The sequence below is a fragment of the Physeter macrocephalus genome, chromosome 5, assembly GCF_002837175.3.
Source record: "Physeter macrocephalus isolate SW-GA chromosome 5, ASM283717v5, whole genome shotgun sequence".
Lineage (NCBI taxonomy): Eukaryota > Metazoa > Chordata > Mammalia > Artiodactyla > Physeteridae > Physeter > Physeter macrocephalus.
The window spans coordinates 24,662,518-24,679,365 of NC_041218.1; the positions used below are offsets into that span (position 1 = coordinate 24,662,518).

The following is a 16,848-nucleotide window of genomic DNA, read 5'->3' on the forward strand; positions in this document are numbered from 1 at the left end:
TCCATTCAATATTTTTACAGTAACAAATTTATCAATTACTGGATCTACTACAAACTTAACTTTGAATTCTGAAAATAGATTTCAGTCACTCATTTGTTCTTCCACAAGCCTATCTACGAAACTTTCTTTTTCAGGGATCCGAAAACTGGCAAGCTAACTTCGAAGTGGATCTTGGGGGTCGGGGGGGAGAGATGGAGATAAACAAAGCAAAGGGGCTTTTTCTGTCTTAAAATTTTCATATTTGCTTCTGGAGCAAGAATTCTATCCTAGGAGTCGGGGAGAAGGCGGGGGAGGTGTCTCTCCTGCCCCCGAGGAGCCGCACACGGGTTTGCTGAAGTTGACAGACCACTGAGATCTTGGGGGATTTTCCAAGCTGGAAGAGAGCGCCGATGAGAAAAAGTGCGTACAGCCCACGTGACCCAACTTCACTTTCAGGTGCCAGAAGCGAAGCGCAGCTGCAGTCAATACCGATCTTCCACCAACTACATTGTTTTCTTCCCAAGGACCTGATAAAACCCCTGAAGTTCTGAGAGACACACTTCGGAAACTGTTGGGTTTTTTAAAAAAAAGTTCCACTTGTACCATTTATAAACGCGTTGACTTTTTCGGAATCACCACGATTTACGGCTTACGCATTTCCCAAGCCTTTTCCTACAGTTCCCTCCCTTGCTTTTCCAAGCCTCCCGTTTCGGTTCCACCGAAAGAAGAAAAGCGATAGCAACAATTTGGTTGCCCAGCAGCCCGTCTCCCGGGCGCAATCACCGCACCAGGGGCCTCACACCTCTCGGCCCGAGAAGCCCAGGACTTCGGCTCCCCGTCCGCCGGGGACGTGCGGGAGTACGGCCTCTTCAAGACCCGGGCCGCGGCTCCGCGGCACCCGCCCCGGCTCCCTCCCCGCGCCCGGCCGCAGAGCGTCGCCTCCCCACCGTCGGGGGCGCCGGGCTGGGCGCATGCGCGCGGCGCTCCCGGGCGTGCCGGCCACACTCCCCCCACCCACTCCGAGAGCTTGTCACTTCCTGCCCTCGCCCCATCTCCGTCCGGGGTCAGTCAGTCGCTCCCTGTCGCAGCCGGCGAGTCTCTGCTTCCCCTTTCCTACCCGTTCCGCGGCGGCAGCTCAGGCTCTTCGTGGAGGGGGAGACAGAGAAGGAGAGAGACTGACTTAATAAAGTTTCCTGAAACAACAACTATTACCAAAAAGAGCCCAAGGCGGGGGAAACCCCCATCCTTCCCCGCCCCTCTCCAAAAGCCTGAGGGACCGTCGCAGGTGGAGCGGCGCTGGGGGGAGCCGGGCTCCGGCGGCAGCCGTTGCCCTGGCAAGGAGCGCCTCGGGTCCTGCCCGCTCCGGTTCCGGCTCCTTCGGTGGCGGCGGCAGCGGCTGCGGGGCGGTTCCTCCTGTCAACTGCCTGCGCCCGCGCGCCGTCCGCTCGCCCGCCCAGCTCCACAGCGCGGAGGGACGCCGTGAGCCGCCGCCGCAGCCGTCGCCTCGGGCCGCGGAGGGACGTGGTGAGCTGCGGCGCTTCCGCGTCAGCGCCGGCGGGGAATCTTTGGGAGCGCGTCGGGCCCGAACCCTGGTCTCTTCTCGCGGTCCGCCGAGGCTGCGCCAGGTGGGGCCCGAAGCCGCCTCCCACGCCAGGCTGTCCCCGCGGCCGTCCGGCCTGCCTTCCTTCCTTCCGCCCGCCCGTCGGCCCGCCCTAGGAGTTCAGTAAGTTGGGCGCACTTGGTTGGGGGGACGGGGGCTCAGCCGGGGAGACCCTGGCGCACGTGCGTCGCGGGAGGGCGCGACGTGGGCCGGCCGCCGGCGGGAGCTACACCTCGGCCGCCCGGCCGGCGCGCCCCCCGCCCCGCGGGCCCCGGCGCCGGCCGTGCCCGCTGCGCTCCGCGCCTCCGTCTCCGCGCGCGCCCGCCCGGGAAGGCGAGGCCGCCGCCGCCCGCGCAGCCGGCCAGGCCCTTGCTCTGCGCGCCCGGGGCTGCGTTTCCGGGTAGGGCGATGGACCTGTGCGGGAGTTCGGGCTGAAGAAGCCTTCGTGCGTTTTTCTTTCTCAGTTCGAGAGGAAGGTGCAGGGCTGTGGAGGGCAAGCGGAGGGCAAGCGGAGGGCGGATGAGGGGAACGTTTCTGGAAAATGCAGCCAGAACCCCCCCAGGAAGTTCAGGCTGAGTGACGGGTTTGTGCTTCTTTCAACAGCCAAGCCGCAATGAAGAGCTTCTTACAGTGAAAGGAAAGTAGGTCGCGCCCACTGAAAATGCCTTTAAGGGACAAATACTGTCAGACTGACCATCATCATCACGGATGCTGTGAACCAGGTATACGCCTTTCTTCAGTTACTTTGCCCTCCACCAGAGCCACTCTGCCTTCTGTTTTCTTTTAGTTCTCCTTACCTGCTGCCCAAGAAGACATTCCTAACTAAGCAGGCTATAATTTCCCCCAGCATAAGACCAGTTATGAAGCTAAAAGCTTGTATAAACAAGAGAGCTCCCCTGCTTGATCCCTTAAAAAAAGTACTGCAAGTGTCACCTTAAATCTTTTCCACAAGATCAATTACTCAATCCCCTTTCCTTCTCTTTCAAGGCAGCCTGCAGTTAGTAGTATGCCCTCATGCTCTGTGAATGTTTAAAACTGAAGAGAAAGGAAAAAATGGGTAGTAGAATACTGGCATTTATCTTCGAGGAAGCTGTTTCATGTAAATTTTTAAAAACTAAAAGTTTTTCATGCTTTGATAGTGCTTAAAGACGGCATAATGCTTAAACCTAAAAATGAGTTTAGTTGGGGCTAAGAAAAGTTTGCTGAAGTCAACTTGTTGGAAGAATCAGGTTTTGTTAAGTGGAACCTCTTAAAGAAATTTCTTGGACAGAACACACTGTTGCAAAATCTGAATATTTAAGTAGAATACATAAATATTTTTAGGATAGTTTGTTCAGTGGAACTCTTTTGAGTTGAATTTATGAAATGAAGTTGCTTTTTGGAGTCTCATGAAGAATTTTACAACACTTTAATAAATGTGATATATAAACTCTTAATAGTTTCTCTGCTTATTAGAAGTATGATGTGCTTTGTCACAAACATTTAGAGGTACAGCTTAAAAAGGGAATCCTTGAATATACACTGTCACTAAACCAACTAAGGGCTCTTCTGTTACAGTTCAAAGGCAGTTGTTTATCATTATTTTTGACCTAAAAGTTATTAGGACTTTTTAATACTTTTGCTTGTTTTTTTGTTGGAGTATTTTAACTGCACTAATGTGCTTGGTTTTGTCACAGTAGAGTTCCTGTAAAGTAGAGTACTTTTTTTGTATAATGGGAAAAAATGGCAATGGTAAAAGGGGAAGAACTATTTTCGGAACACTTTGGTACACATGAGAATAAAATTTGTACTATGACCCTATCCCCACTGATTTGCTGAAAATAATACCTCTGCTAGTAAAACAGGCAATCCCGGGGCGGAATCCAGTGTTTATTCAACTGTTCCCCGATCTACCTACCTTTCACCATCCTTTCTGCTGTATATTTTGTGTATTTGAAGTGATGATATATCACTTATGTTTTGCCAGATGTTGAATGGATTTTGCTAGTTTTGAAGTAGAAAGCTGTGAATGACTTCTTATACTTGTGTTCCACTGTCTTTTTATTCCATTTTTTTCCTGAGAAGTCATTTGAGTTGCATCAGTTAATTAAATCATCATATTAAAACTTCTTATTTAGGAAGAAATTTATTTGGTCACTCATTTCTTTATTTCTTTGACAAATCATTATTGAGCACCAGTTAGGTGCTAGGCACTGTTCAAGGCAATGGGAATATAAGTGGTGAACAAAACAGATAAGCTCACTCCCTCATGGAACGTTTGAGTGGGAAGAGATAGACGTAAGTAAACAAGTAAGATAATTTGTGACCATACCTTATTTAGTGTATTCTGGTAATTAAAGTTTTCTAGATACTTTAATGTCTTTTTAAAGAGGTTTTCCAGAGTTGAACTTTTAAATATGTATTGGAACTTTTCTGCTGCTTTTTCTCCCTCATTAACACAAATTCAGATAAGTTGCATTAATTGAAAAATTTCAACTTTTTTTTACCAGGAACTTTTTCCCATGCAACTTCTTTTTCAGACTGTCAGGTCAAAAGTGGTTGGTATTTCTTCGCTTTCTTTTTTTTTTTTGGCGGTACGTGGGCCCCTCATTGCTGCGGCCTCTCCTGTTGAGGAGCACAGGCTCCGGATGCGCAGGGTCAGCGGCCATGGCTCACGGGCCCAGCTGCTCCGCGGCACTTGGGATCTTCCCGGACCGGGGCACGAGCCCATGTCCCCTGCATCGGCAGGCGGACTCTCAACCACTGCGCCACCAGGGAAGCCCTCTTCGCTTTCTTAGTTAGAAGTAAACACTTTCTGAGGATTTAGTTCAGTGGAAAGCCAAAAGTTTAACTTACGGAATAGTTAATTGGTCATTATTTCAGAGGAAGGTATGGGCCAAGTGGGAGGATGTTTCCATTATTGAGAGGAATATGTTATGGTAGTTTTAAAAAGAGGATGCCCTCAGATGGAGGAAAGATGATGACATGATGTTTGAGAAGTTCTTTTAAAGAGCTGTCCCAAGAGGTCTGACCTCCTTTGGATTATGAACGATAGGTGAGTTCTGAATGAGAGCAGTGTGTTCCTGAGCAGGTCTTGATAGGATGGATCAATTTGTATTGAGGGGTGGTGTTACAAGTCTATCAGTGTATGTAAAATATATTCTTAGTCATGTTTTAAGAAAGTTTTTTCTTAGAGAAATTTTCAAATGTTCAGAAGTAGAGAGAATGGTAAAAGGAACCTGATGTAGCCATCACACAACTCCATCAGTTATCAATATGTGGACAAGCTCTTTTGATCTGTATTCTCCCCTCCCCACAATTCCCTTCTCCATCCTCCAACTGCTCCCCTACTCTCTACTGTTTGAAAGCAAATCTCAGACATCATAGGTAGAAGGATATTTTAAGGGGCTTGTTTTAAGGTAGGAGAGACTCTTAAAAAAGTAGGTGTTTTATTCTGGGAAGTGTGTTCTTGGAAGGATGTAAAGAGAGGTGTTAACTTCTGAGTGTTTGTGTTTTTTGGCTGGAGAGAGATGCTCTTTTTTTCCTGAATGGTCATGTAACCTGATCTTGGGAGGGATGTTAGGATATGTAAGAGGAAATTTTATAAAATACTAACATATAAAGTTTTCTTAGGATTGAGAGTATGTTTTCATGAAGAAAGAAAAGTTTCTTACAAGGGGACCTACACAGATGTGTATACCAAATGAATGTATCCACTCATAACTGAACTAACCCTGGGGTTATTTTGAATGGTGTCTCAGGATGTGTATGTATTCTGGTGGTACCAGTGATGGTTATGGGTAACAAAATTTTGCTCTAGCTTTAAAATCAGATGTTGTTATGTGGAAGTGGAAGTTAGTGTATTACAGGGAGTTTTCTGGAGCATGTACCTAAATGAGGAAAGGGGGCTCTAAGGAGAAGTTTCCATTTTTTTCACCCTGATTCATTACTCTTTTTTTCATTCTTCCTTTCTAGAATTCTTGTCAGTTAGCGAGCCAGGCCTTCCAGCTTTTTAGTTCTTTAAAATTGTATAACTTGTACCCTATGTTCTGTAGTTGTTATTTTTTGTAATCAGTTATTGGTTGTTACAGTGTACAAATACTGGAAAGAACATCTAAATAAATGATATCATCAATCTATTTACAAACTTCTACTGTTGTTTCTCTAAGGGGTTGCATTCTGCTTCTCTTACTTAGATTTTGGAAAAGATTTTTCAGTTTTTGGTTCAGGAAAGCAGTTGATTTGTAGATGATGATGATGATGGTGCTAGAACATTTATTGAGCCTTTACTATATTCCAGGCTCTGATTTAACCAGGTACCTGCATTAGCTAATTTAATCCTCACACAACCCTATAATTTGGGTACTTTTATTATCTGCATTTTAGAGATGAGAACAGAGAAATCAGAGAGTGTAATTTGCCCTAGTGGTATCTAGTTATTGGTAGAAAAAGAATTTCAGTGCAGTCAGTCCAGGTCAGGAGTCTTCTGTTCTTAACCACTGCAGTTAGTGCCAATGTCAGATATTCCCAAAATGAGTTGTATTTGTGTGTATGTTCTTAAAAATATCTCAAAGTTTCTCTTAAAATTGGGAAAATTTTGCTTAATGGAATGATTTGGTCCTGAGACATAGTTCCTCCCATTTGTGTACACTGAACTTAAGAGTTGAAGCCAAAAAGAGAATCTAAGGCTGTGTCTCTCACATAGCCTAGCAGGCTTTATCAGACAGCTAAATGCTGTCCAAGCCTGGGCCCTGAAGCAGTAGCAGCACACATTACTGAAGTAACCCTCCTTATCTTCTCACGCTGAGCACATGATGGTAAAGTATCATCCGGGTTAAGACGGTAAAACATTATAACGTATTGAAAAAAAAAGAGGTGATTAAAATGGCCGGTTTCTCTCCACCACAGCTGTCTCTTTATTTGATATCTGATGGGAAACTTCAGTTTTCCTTTTCAGTTACCTTGTTTCTTATTACCATAATCTTATTTATATTATATATTTATACTGCTACTCTGGGAATTTTGGAGAGCAGGGATGAAATAGACCTCTGTATATGAAAATTTTTACTTTTACAATGGGAATATTATTTTTACTTATTATAAAAATGCATACTTTCTAAAGTGCACACTTCCAAAAGCCCAGGCTAGTGAAGTGTGAGGCAGAAAGTGAAAATCACCCCTATAAGCCCACCCTGACAGAAAGAACCATTGTTAAATTTTGTTGGTATCCCATCAGACTTTCTGTGTTTATATTAGCCTTTATACATAGACACACATATACGTTAAATTTATTTCTTTCTGTAGCTGCTGAAATATATATTAATATAATTGAGGTCATATTCTATAACCTGTTTTTGTTGCTTAACAATGTAGTATTGACATCCTTTGTTGTCAGTACATGTAGACCTAACTCATGCTGTGTAAGAGCCATGAGAGATTCTGTTGTATGGATATTTCATAGTTTATTTAGTCTGGTTCCTTTTGAGAGAATTCTAAGTTGTTTGAAATATTTCTCAATTATTTACAGTACTGCAGAGTGCTGCAGTGAACTTTCTTGTACATCTGTCGCTGTGCACTTGACCAGTTCTTTCCTTAGGCAGTGGTTTTTGAGTTTTGCTCTCTTAATTGCCCAGAGAGCTGTACTAGATTGTCCGGAGAGTTTTGGAATGGTTTATGAGGTGTGGCTAGGTTATCATTGCCCTAGAATTTTGGTTAAATGTAGTGGTTCCTCTTCAAGGGGAATAAAAAAGCAAACATGACTAATATGTACTAACACCCAAGTAGTAAGATCTTTGCATTTGAACTTAATGCATAGTCTCAGTAGCCTTAATTTCGCCTTGAATTGAGAAAAATTTTAGTTACATTTTTCCCATTATTTCATTTTGCCTTACAAAGATAATGGTGGAATATATACAAAAAAGTGTGATTGTCATTAACATGATTATAGCAAACCATTGTTTTGCTTCAAGAGTAAATGATTTAAATAAATAACCCTTTTTTTGTGGGGATTGGGTTGGGTGTTTGTCTTCCATGTAGTTTATATCCTGGAACCTGGAGATGCTCCTTTGTTACAGCAACCACTACAGACATCCAAATCTGGTATTCAGCAAATAATTGAGTGCTTTCGATCAGGTATGAATGTTTTAGGATGTATTTTCAATCTTCACATAGTAGCTAAAAACTACCTAGAAATCCTTAGAAATAATTTTTTAAAAATAAAATGTATACATTGGTTTTCTTTACAGAATACTTTTAATTGTCATTTTTAAAAAGTGGATGAGTATATATTGACTTGATTAGAGATTCCTTTTCAATACTATATATTATATACTAATTTAAAAAGTATTTAGTATGGTTTAAAGAAATATGTGGTAGATTTGCTGGCAAAGATTCATTGTGATGTTTTGGCATGTTCTTTATAAACTCTCAAAGGATGGTAGTAGATTATACAGGGTCTTTATGAGCTTTGACAGAGTAGGTTATTTACTCAGAATGTCTGAGATGTCCCTTGTTCTAGATTAATTAGTTTATCATCTCTGTTTATGTGACTCACCATCTCCTACCTAACCCTGGAGTTTCAATATCTTTAGTAGAGCACAGATAGAAAAAAGATTATTCCAGCCCTGATATTTAGATATATTTGTTTAGCTTTTCTTTCCATTGGATTACTATAATAATGCATATATAGTAAGTATATTTGTGCAGTTACAATCCAGTGCTCTAAAGTAGGTGTTGCTCACTAAGTATAAATTGTTGAGAACTGTTAGAACTCCAGTGTTCTGTAAAGTCTTAGGTTGCTGTGATTCTTATGATCCACTTGTCCACCTCTTGTGGATTTGGCTTCTCTGACATTGCAGGCTATTAAATCAAATATGAACAAGCAAACATACATGACTGATGGACACCTAAGTGGTGGGCCATTAAAGGGTTAGAATATCTTTTTATTATTTTAAAGCTTACTGTATTGTAATGAAAAATTTCTGAGGTTGAAAGAAAAAGATAATTTATATGAAACCATTTGTTTTGTATTGAGAAATTTTTTGAGGTGCTTATTTTTAAATCATTTTAAAGGGAAGTGGTATCTATTTGATTTACTTAAGGATTCTAAGAAATAGATTGTTCTTTAATCCAAAATAAAGTTAATTTCTGAGTCTAAGATTCATTTCTTACACTTTTCATCTGTAGTCCTTATGGCATTGCTTTTATGTATATTTAAATCAGTAAGTATTTCGTGTATACCATATGCCTATGCTCAATGTTGGATGGTGGTATAACATATTTTACTGTGTTTTTTGTTGTTGTTTTTTACTTTTGATAATTGCCTTTGGTTAACAGAAATAAATAATACGTCAAATTCTCCTGTGGTAAATACAATTAAAATTTTTCTAATTAGAGGCAGTATTTAAATACGTTTCTGGCATAACAGAAGAATGGTTAGTTTTTATTTGTAGTTAGAGTTTCTGTTAGCTACTTTTAGTATAGAGATAAAAATTCTTTTTGTTCTTTCTCATATCATGGAAATGAAGATAATAGCTTCACACTTGGTCATATTCCTTGCTATAGGTTTCTTTTTAAAAAATTAATAATTTGGAATTAACAAAGTTATTTTATACTGCTTCAGTTTATTATAGTGTTATTTGATTAAGAAGTTAGAATTGTTTCATTTATTTGTGCTTTGTCTTGTAAAAAATACCTTTTCAACAAGCTCCTGTACCCAAAATCTCTATTTTTTTTAACTTTGGAAGGTGAATATTTAAAAAGGAAATTATGTGTTTTTTCATTGCACTGTGGTTGTATCTGTTTTCTGTGTTTACTGTTTCTTTACAAAGCTGAAGGAAAGGGACTGTGAAATGGGTAATATGTTCTTTCTTAAATGTCCCTGGTAAATTTGCCTTCTGAGTTTTTTTTTTTTTTTCCCCAAGCAAATTTTGACAATACTATAATTTAAATTCTCTAAGTACCCTATCATTTAAATTAGAAATAATGGGTAATATGTTTTTTCTAAAATGCCCCTGGAAATTTTCCTTTCTGATTTTTTTTTTTTTTCCCCAAGCAAATTTTGACAATACTATAATTTAAATTCTCTAAGTACCCTATCATTTAAATTAGAAATGATTTAGAAATATGCTGAATGGTACAAAGAAACTAATTTTGGATTAAAAAAGGAATTATTTTACTTCATTAGTGTATCTCATAGCTAAGTAATTCTAATTTCCTCAAGATAGTAATCTCTTACGTATCTGGATAATCTCAAGTCTCCTAAGGTAGCTCTTCTTTATCACTGAGGTATTTAAGCCTTGGTTGACTGAAACCTTGAGAGGATGAGCTGGAAGTTTGAGCCTCATGACTTAGGGTCTAAGATCCCTTCTCATCCTGAGACTCGTGTAATTTTCTCCCGGTCTCACTCTACCCCCAAGCAGCCCCTCAATGACTCATCTCTTTCTAGGCCCTTTCCATTACAGCTTGGTCACACACATTGCATTTAAAGAGCTATCTTGGTGGTGTTTTGTATCTGACAGGTATTTGAAGATAGAACTTTGAAGTCTATGCTTTTGTTCTTGTTAACCTTCAGAGGCTAAACCAGGTTGGGCAGTAGTAATGTGTTAGGATATCTGCCTTTGTCTTCAAGCTCAAGGTAGTTGTCTTCAGCTCCGGTATCAGCTTTGCTTAAGGGATTCATGGTCTCCTGCCTAAACTGGGCTCTCTTTGGCCTGGTATTAATTCCTACCCAAGCTGGAAGTTCATAAAAGGCTGAGGAAGGAGTTGACTCATTTTTTAGGTCTACCAACCCCATGTGTGCTGTACTGACTGCTTGACCAGTTTTGACTCATTTTCTTTGCTTCACACTTCAGCTTTTGCTTTGGACTGTTTTCCTGGCTTTAAATTACAAATACTTCTTAACCTCTAATCTCTCTTTATTTTTATCTGCTTAACTTATAATCTGAATAGACTTTTATTTTTGGAATAAGTGGTTTAAAAAAATAATAAAGAGGTATAAAAGGGTATACAGAAATACACAAAAGTAAGTGTCTTTGTTCAGACATCACAGCTACATGGTTTGTGTCTTCTTCTAGAGACCTTCTACACACATATGAGCATATATCCCTCACTTTCTTCCTAATACAAGGAGTAGCTGACTCTGCATAGTTAGGTATCTTTGGTTTTTTAACAGTACTTTCCACTGTTGTTTGACATCTGTCCATAGATCGATACCTCATTTTTTTTTAGAAGGCTGCCTGTTTTGCCCCTACCTGCAGATTTTCTACTCTGAAATCCCTGATGGTTGGGTGACTTGAGACATGCTGTTTGCTTTGAATCCTGGCTTCAGGTACTACCTTGACTGTGCCCTGCCCTTTGCTCGAGCCTTTCCTTAGTTGTGTCAGTCCTTCCAGGATCATGTCTGTGACTTTTTGTCTTAAATTTCCCTCATATCTATTAACTTTTTTTGAGAAATAGTTGATTTACAATGTTGTGTTAGTTTCTGGTATACAGCAAAGTGATTCAGTTATATATATATGTATATATTAATTCTTTTTCATTTTCTTTTCCATTTTAATTTATTACCAGATACTGAATATAGTTCCCTGTGCTATACAATAGAATCTTATTGTTTATCTGTCCTCTATATATTCGTTTGTATCTGCTAGTCCAAAACTCCCAATCCAACCCTCCATTAACTTTTATTTTAGCTTCCTTCTTTTCCCAACCTCTCTCCCCAAACGGAAACAAAATTTTAAATAACAAAAAAGGTGTACTTCCATGAGGTATTTATAAATAATTGATTAATTGAGCTTAATATTCTTTCTTAGTTGCTTAGTCTTCTGGTAGAGGCAAAGGAGCTGTGGAATGCCCTAAGGTTAGAAGCAGAAAAATGGGAAATTGTCCAGTATTCATAACTGGTCTTTAATATGAAGTTGACATCTTTTTTGGAATTCTTGAAATATATATTATCTCTTTTTACAATATTATACTGTTGATTCTTGAACATTCACCATGGGTGTGAACTGCGCAGGTCTGTTTTTTTGCGGATTTTTTCAATAGTAAATATTACAGTATCAGACGATCCTTGGTTGATTGAATCCAAGGATGCAGAAGTGAGGATATGGAGGAAGGGAGTATAAGGAGGACTGTAGGTTATATGCAGATTTTTGACTGTGCAGAGTGTTGGCATCCCTAACCCCTGTGTTTGTTCAAGGATCAACTGTATTATAGAAAAAAGATTCTACCTATAGAATACACTACTACTGTTTGCAAGTAGCAGCATCTTTTTTGAATCTTAGGGAGGAATAAATTGCAGTGAAAAATGAGAATTGGCTTTGTGTGATGTTTGCTATTGTCATTAACTAAATTTAAGTTTGGTCATTTAGTTTCTTAGAAGAGTTTTTGTTTATTTTTTTATTGCTTAAAGCAACATTTCTTGGAGTTAGTGTAAGCTATGACTGGATGGTGATGCCTCTGTCCTGGAAGTGTGATTTATCAGAGATACATAAGATAGTGCCATATTACATGATGGATTTTTTTGGGTTTTTTTTTTTTTTTTTGGTTGATACATAGCAACTGTAGGAAGTTTTAAATCAGACTGCATATTTTGGGGATGAATAAGAAAAATGTAGATTTGTTGTTCTTTTTTTTTTTTGTGGTATGCGGGCCTCTCACTGTTGCGGCCTCTCCCGTAGCGGAGCACAGTCTCTGGATGCGCAGGCTCAGCGGCCATGGCTCACGGGCCCAGCCGCTCCGTGGCATGTGGGATCTTCCCAGACTGGGGCACGAACCCGTGTACCCTTCATCGGCAGGCAGACTCTCAACCACTGTGCCACCAGGGAAGCCCTTATTTGTTCTTACATTCATCTTCAAAGCATCTCATCTGGGGCTGTGTTCCTAGGAGAGCAGCCATTTATATTAGGGAATTTCTCAAGGGCACAGATCATATCCTTCACTTTTCATGTCTTCAGTGAATAACATTGTACCTGGTATTTAATAGGTGTTCAATAAATGTGTGTAAGACTAAACGAAAGATTCACCAAGTAGGTACTAAAATAATTTTATTCTACTTATAAATTTATTGTAGTATGTGGCAGTGTTCCATAATTAATCTAGTAATTTTTTTTTTTTTTTACCAACCTTTGTAGGTGGTGGTTTTAAGATAACAATTTCAGTTTTCCTAAGTTTTCTTATGTTAAGGATGATCAGTATGAAATTCCCTTTGTACTGGTCTTGGAACTCAGGAGGTATGACACGAGTTACAGATTTGCTTGCAGTGTTGGGATGATATTGTGGTTAAACAGTCATCCTAAAGAAACTGACCTCATGTGTAAGTCAACAATAAAGCATGCAGTATACTATTTAAAAATCATTATTGCCACAACTTAAAAGGGTTATTGATCAACATATCAGTACATTAAGAGAGAAAAGGAAAGTTTATCTTTGTCTAGCACTGAAGAGTTAGAATTAATATTATGTCATGTCAACTGACTGCCACCCAACCTAATGTAAAATTGAATATTGATTCCTTTTGAAAATTTTTTAAACATTTTTATCAGTATATAAATGTGTTTGGCATTAATTGATAGCACAGGAGAAACCCTTGATGAGGTTTAACTAAATTTTATTGAGCATCCATTATGCGTGATAATCTGAAATATTCATTAATTAGTTAATTTCTAGGCATCAAAAGCCTTCCCTTTGGAGGGCTGTTTTTTTGAAAGATACTGATTGATGATCTATGTAAGCAGTATGTAAGCAGTACGTAGTGACTTCTAAGATAATTTAAAAACCTAAGGCAAGAAAGAGAGTTAAATATAGGAAAAGGAATAATTAGGGGTAAGGCAGTGTGGCGCTCTCTCTCTCTCTCTCTCAGGGTTAGGAGTTGTGGAAGAACTTTTGTGGCTGTCTAGATGAACTTTTGGTGCTGTCTTGTCTCGTGTTTCACGTTGTAGAAAGTTTTAACTGTTGACAGAGGCACAGTTGGTTGGCTCTGTCTAATTGTCAGTGAGCAAAGCAATCAGAAAAAGGTAGCTGATTAGAATAAAGCAGTTATGTCCCCATGGGAAACCAACAAAACCTTAAATGGTAACTGAAAATAACTTAGGGAATAACTTTTGCCTGTATTTATGGAATGAGGGCACATCTTATTTTTCTCATTTGGAAAATATGTAAGCAGAATTGGAAAATCATTCAGGTCCCTTTTTTGACCTTCTGGTCAACTTTACATAGACTTAAAAGAAATCTTACTTATAGGGAAGGTTTTCTGAAACATAGAGAAGGCTTTTCAGTATGTCATTTAACAAATGCCCATCAGGCCTGGTCCTGAAAGCTGGGAGTACAGTGGTGAGCATCAAAGATATCTTCTCTGTCCTCTTAGAGCCTCCAGTTTAATGGGGATACAGAAAAGTAACTAATTACAAGATAGTGGGGTAATGTAGTATAGGTATATAGGGTGCTCTGGGGAATATAGGGGACGAATTCTTAACAAAAAACAGGAGGAGTCCTAGAAGGCTTCCTGGAGGAAATGACATGTAACCTGGAATCTGAAGAATTGCTAGAAGTGAGCCAGACCTGGGGAATGAGAGAATGTTATAGGCAGAGAGAAAAAAACATAGGTGAAGGCCTGAAAAGTAAGTGAGAGAGAGAATTTGATGAATCCAAGGACCTGAAAGAATTTTGGTATGCCTGGATCAACACAACTGTGTTTGTATGTGTGTGTGTGCATAGGTGACGTGAGGGTGGTGGAGCATTCGTGATTGATAAGTCAGGCAGGTTCTCCTACATCGACCGCCTAAGAGTCGCGCTGTAAGAAGCAACAACCTCTCCTCCTCTCCGCCATCTGCTCGGCAGCCGCAAAACAGCAGCTATGCGTGAGTGCATCTCCATCCACGTTGGCCAGGCTGGTGTCCAGATCGGCAGTGCCTACTGGGAGCTCTGCTACCTGGAACACGGCATCCAGCCCGATGGCCAGATGCCAAGTGACAAGACGATTGGGGTAGGAGATGACTCCTTTCACACCTTCTTCAATGAGACAGGCACTGGCAAGCATGTGCCCAGGGCAGTGTTTGTAGACCTGGAACCCACGGTCATTGATGAAGTTTGCATTGGCACCTACCGCCAGCTCTTCCACCCTGAGCAGCTCATCACAGGCAAGGAAGATGCTGCCAATAACTATGCCTGAGGTCACTACACCATTGGCAAGGAGATCATTGACCTCATCTTGGACCCAGTTCGGAAACTGGCTGACCAGTGCACAAGTCTTCAGGGCTTCTTGGTTTTCCACAGCTTTGGTGGGTGAACTGGTTCTGGGTTCACCTCCCTGCTGATGGAACGTCTGTCTGTCGATTATGGCAAGAAGTCCAAGCTGGAGTTCTCCATTTACCCAGCCCCTCAGGTTTCCACAGTTGTAGTTGAGCCCTACAATTCCATCTTCACCACCCACACCACCCTGGAGCACTCTGATTGTGCTTTCATGGTAGACAGTGAGGCCATCTATCATCTGTCATAGAAACCTTGATGTTGAGCGCCCAACATATACTAACCTGAATAGGTTGATAGGTCAAATTGTGTGGAGCCTTGAATGTTGATCTGACAGAATTCCAGACCAACCTGGTACCCTATCCCCGTATCCACTTGCCTCTGGCCACATATGCCCCTGTCATCTCTGCTGAGAAAGCCTACCATGAACAGCTTTCTGTAGCACACATCAGCAGTGCTTGCCTTGAGCCAGCCAACCAGATGGTGATATGCAACCCTCGCCATGGTAAATACATGGCTTGCTGCCTGTTGTACCATGGTGGGACATGGTTCCCAAAGATGCCAGTGCTGCCATTGCCACCATCAAGACTAAGCGTACCATCCAGTTTGTGGACTGGTGCCCCACTGGGTTCAAAGTTGGCATTAATTACCAGCCTTCCACTATGGTACCTGGTGGAGACCTGGCCAAAGTATGGCGAGCTGTGTGCATGCTGAGCAACACAACAGCCATCGCTGAGGCCTGGGCTTGCCTGGACCACAAGTTTGACCTGATGTATGGCAAGTGTGCCTTTGTTCAGTGGTATGTGGGTGAGGGCATGGAGGAAGGAGAGTTTTCTGAGGCCCGTGAGGACATGACTGCCCTTGGGAAGGATTATGAGGAGGTTGGTGTGGATTCTGTTGAAGGAGAGGGAGAGGAAAAAGGAGAGGAATACTAAAGTTAAAATGTCACAAAGGTGCTGCTTTTACAGGGAAGCTTACTCTGTTTTAAACATTGAAAAGTTGTAGTCTGACCAGTTGATTTGTTCAAACATTTAGAGAAGAGCTAACACCTATCCTTCTCAAACTCTTCCAAAGTATAGCAGAGGGAGGAACACTCCCAAACTCATTCTACGAGGCCACCATCACCCTGATACCAAAACCAGACAAAGATGTCACAAATCCAGAAAGTAGGCATAGAGGGAACTTACCTCAACATAATAAAGGCTGTATATGACAAACCCATAGCCAACATTGTTCTCAGTGGTGAAAAACTGAAACCATTTCCACTAAGATCAGGAACAAGACAAGGTTGCCCACTCTCACCACTATTATTCAACACAGTTTTGGAAGTCCTAGCCACAGCAATCAGAGAAGAAAAAGAAAGAAAAGCAATCCAAATCAGAAAAGAAGTAAAGCTATCACTGTTTGCAGATGACATGATACTATACATAGAGAATCCCAAAGATGCTACCAGAAAACTGTTAGAGCTAATCAGTGAATTTGGTAATTTAGCTATAAAATTTGGTAAAATAGGATATAAAATTAATGCCCAGAAATCTCTTGCATTCCTATACACTAATGATGAAAAATCTGAAAGAGAAATTAAGAAAACTCCCATTTACCATTGCAACAAAAAGATTGAAATACCTAGGAATAAACCTCCCTAAGGAGACAAAAGAGCTGTATGCAGAAAACTATAAGACACTGATGGAAGAAGTTAATGATGATACAAACAGATGGAGAGATATACCATGTTCTTGGATTGGAAAAATCAACATTGTGAAAATGACTATACTACCCAAAGCAATCTACAGATTCAATGCAATCCCTATCAAACTAGCAATGGCTTTTTTCACAGAACTAGAACAAAAAATTTCACAATTTGTATGGAAATACAGTAGACCTCGAATAGCTGAAGCAATCTTGACAAAGAAAAATGGAGCTGGAGGAATCAGTTTCCTGGAATTCAGACTATACTACAAAGGTACAGTAATCAAGACAGTACGGTACTGCACAAAAATAGAAATATAGATCAATGGAACAGGATAGAAAGCCCAGAGGTAAACCCA

General features: G+C 40.7%; 1 protein-coding gene and 1 pseudogene across 4 annotated transcripts in view; both read left to right on the plus strand.

The window, feature by feature from the left end:
* Nucleotides 1–993: 993 nt before the first annotated feature.
* ZNF800 (zinc finger protein 800) overlaps nt 994–16,848 on the plus strand; it is a 55,238-nt gene continuing 39,383 nt past the window's right edge. The window contains exons 1-3 of one of the 4 annotated variants that reach the window (XM_028489791.2): nt 994–1,702; nt 2,183–2,301; nt 7,595–7,690. In XM_028489791.2, coding sequence (XP_028345592.1) covers nt 2,241–2,301; nt 7,595–7,690 — 157 coding nt within the window. In that variant the 5' untranslated portion in view covers nt 994–1,702; nt 2,183–2,240. The remainder of the gene's footprint in view (nt 1,703–2,182; nt 2,302–7,594; nt 7,691–16,848) is intronic. The other 3 variants (XM_028489792.2, XM_024132332.3, XM_028489795.2) reach the window with 3 other exon arrangements.
* LOC102987798 (tubulin alpha-1A chain-like) lies at nt 14,013–15,949 on the plus strand (annotated as a pseudogene).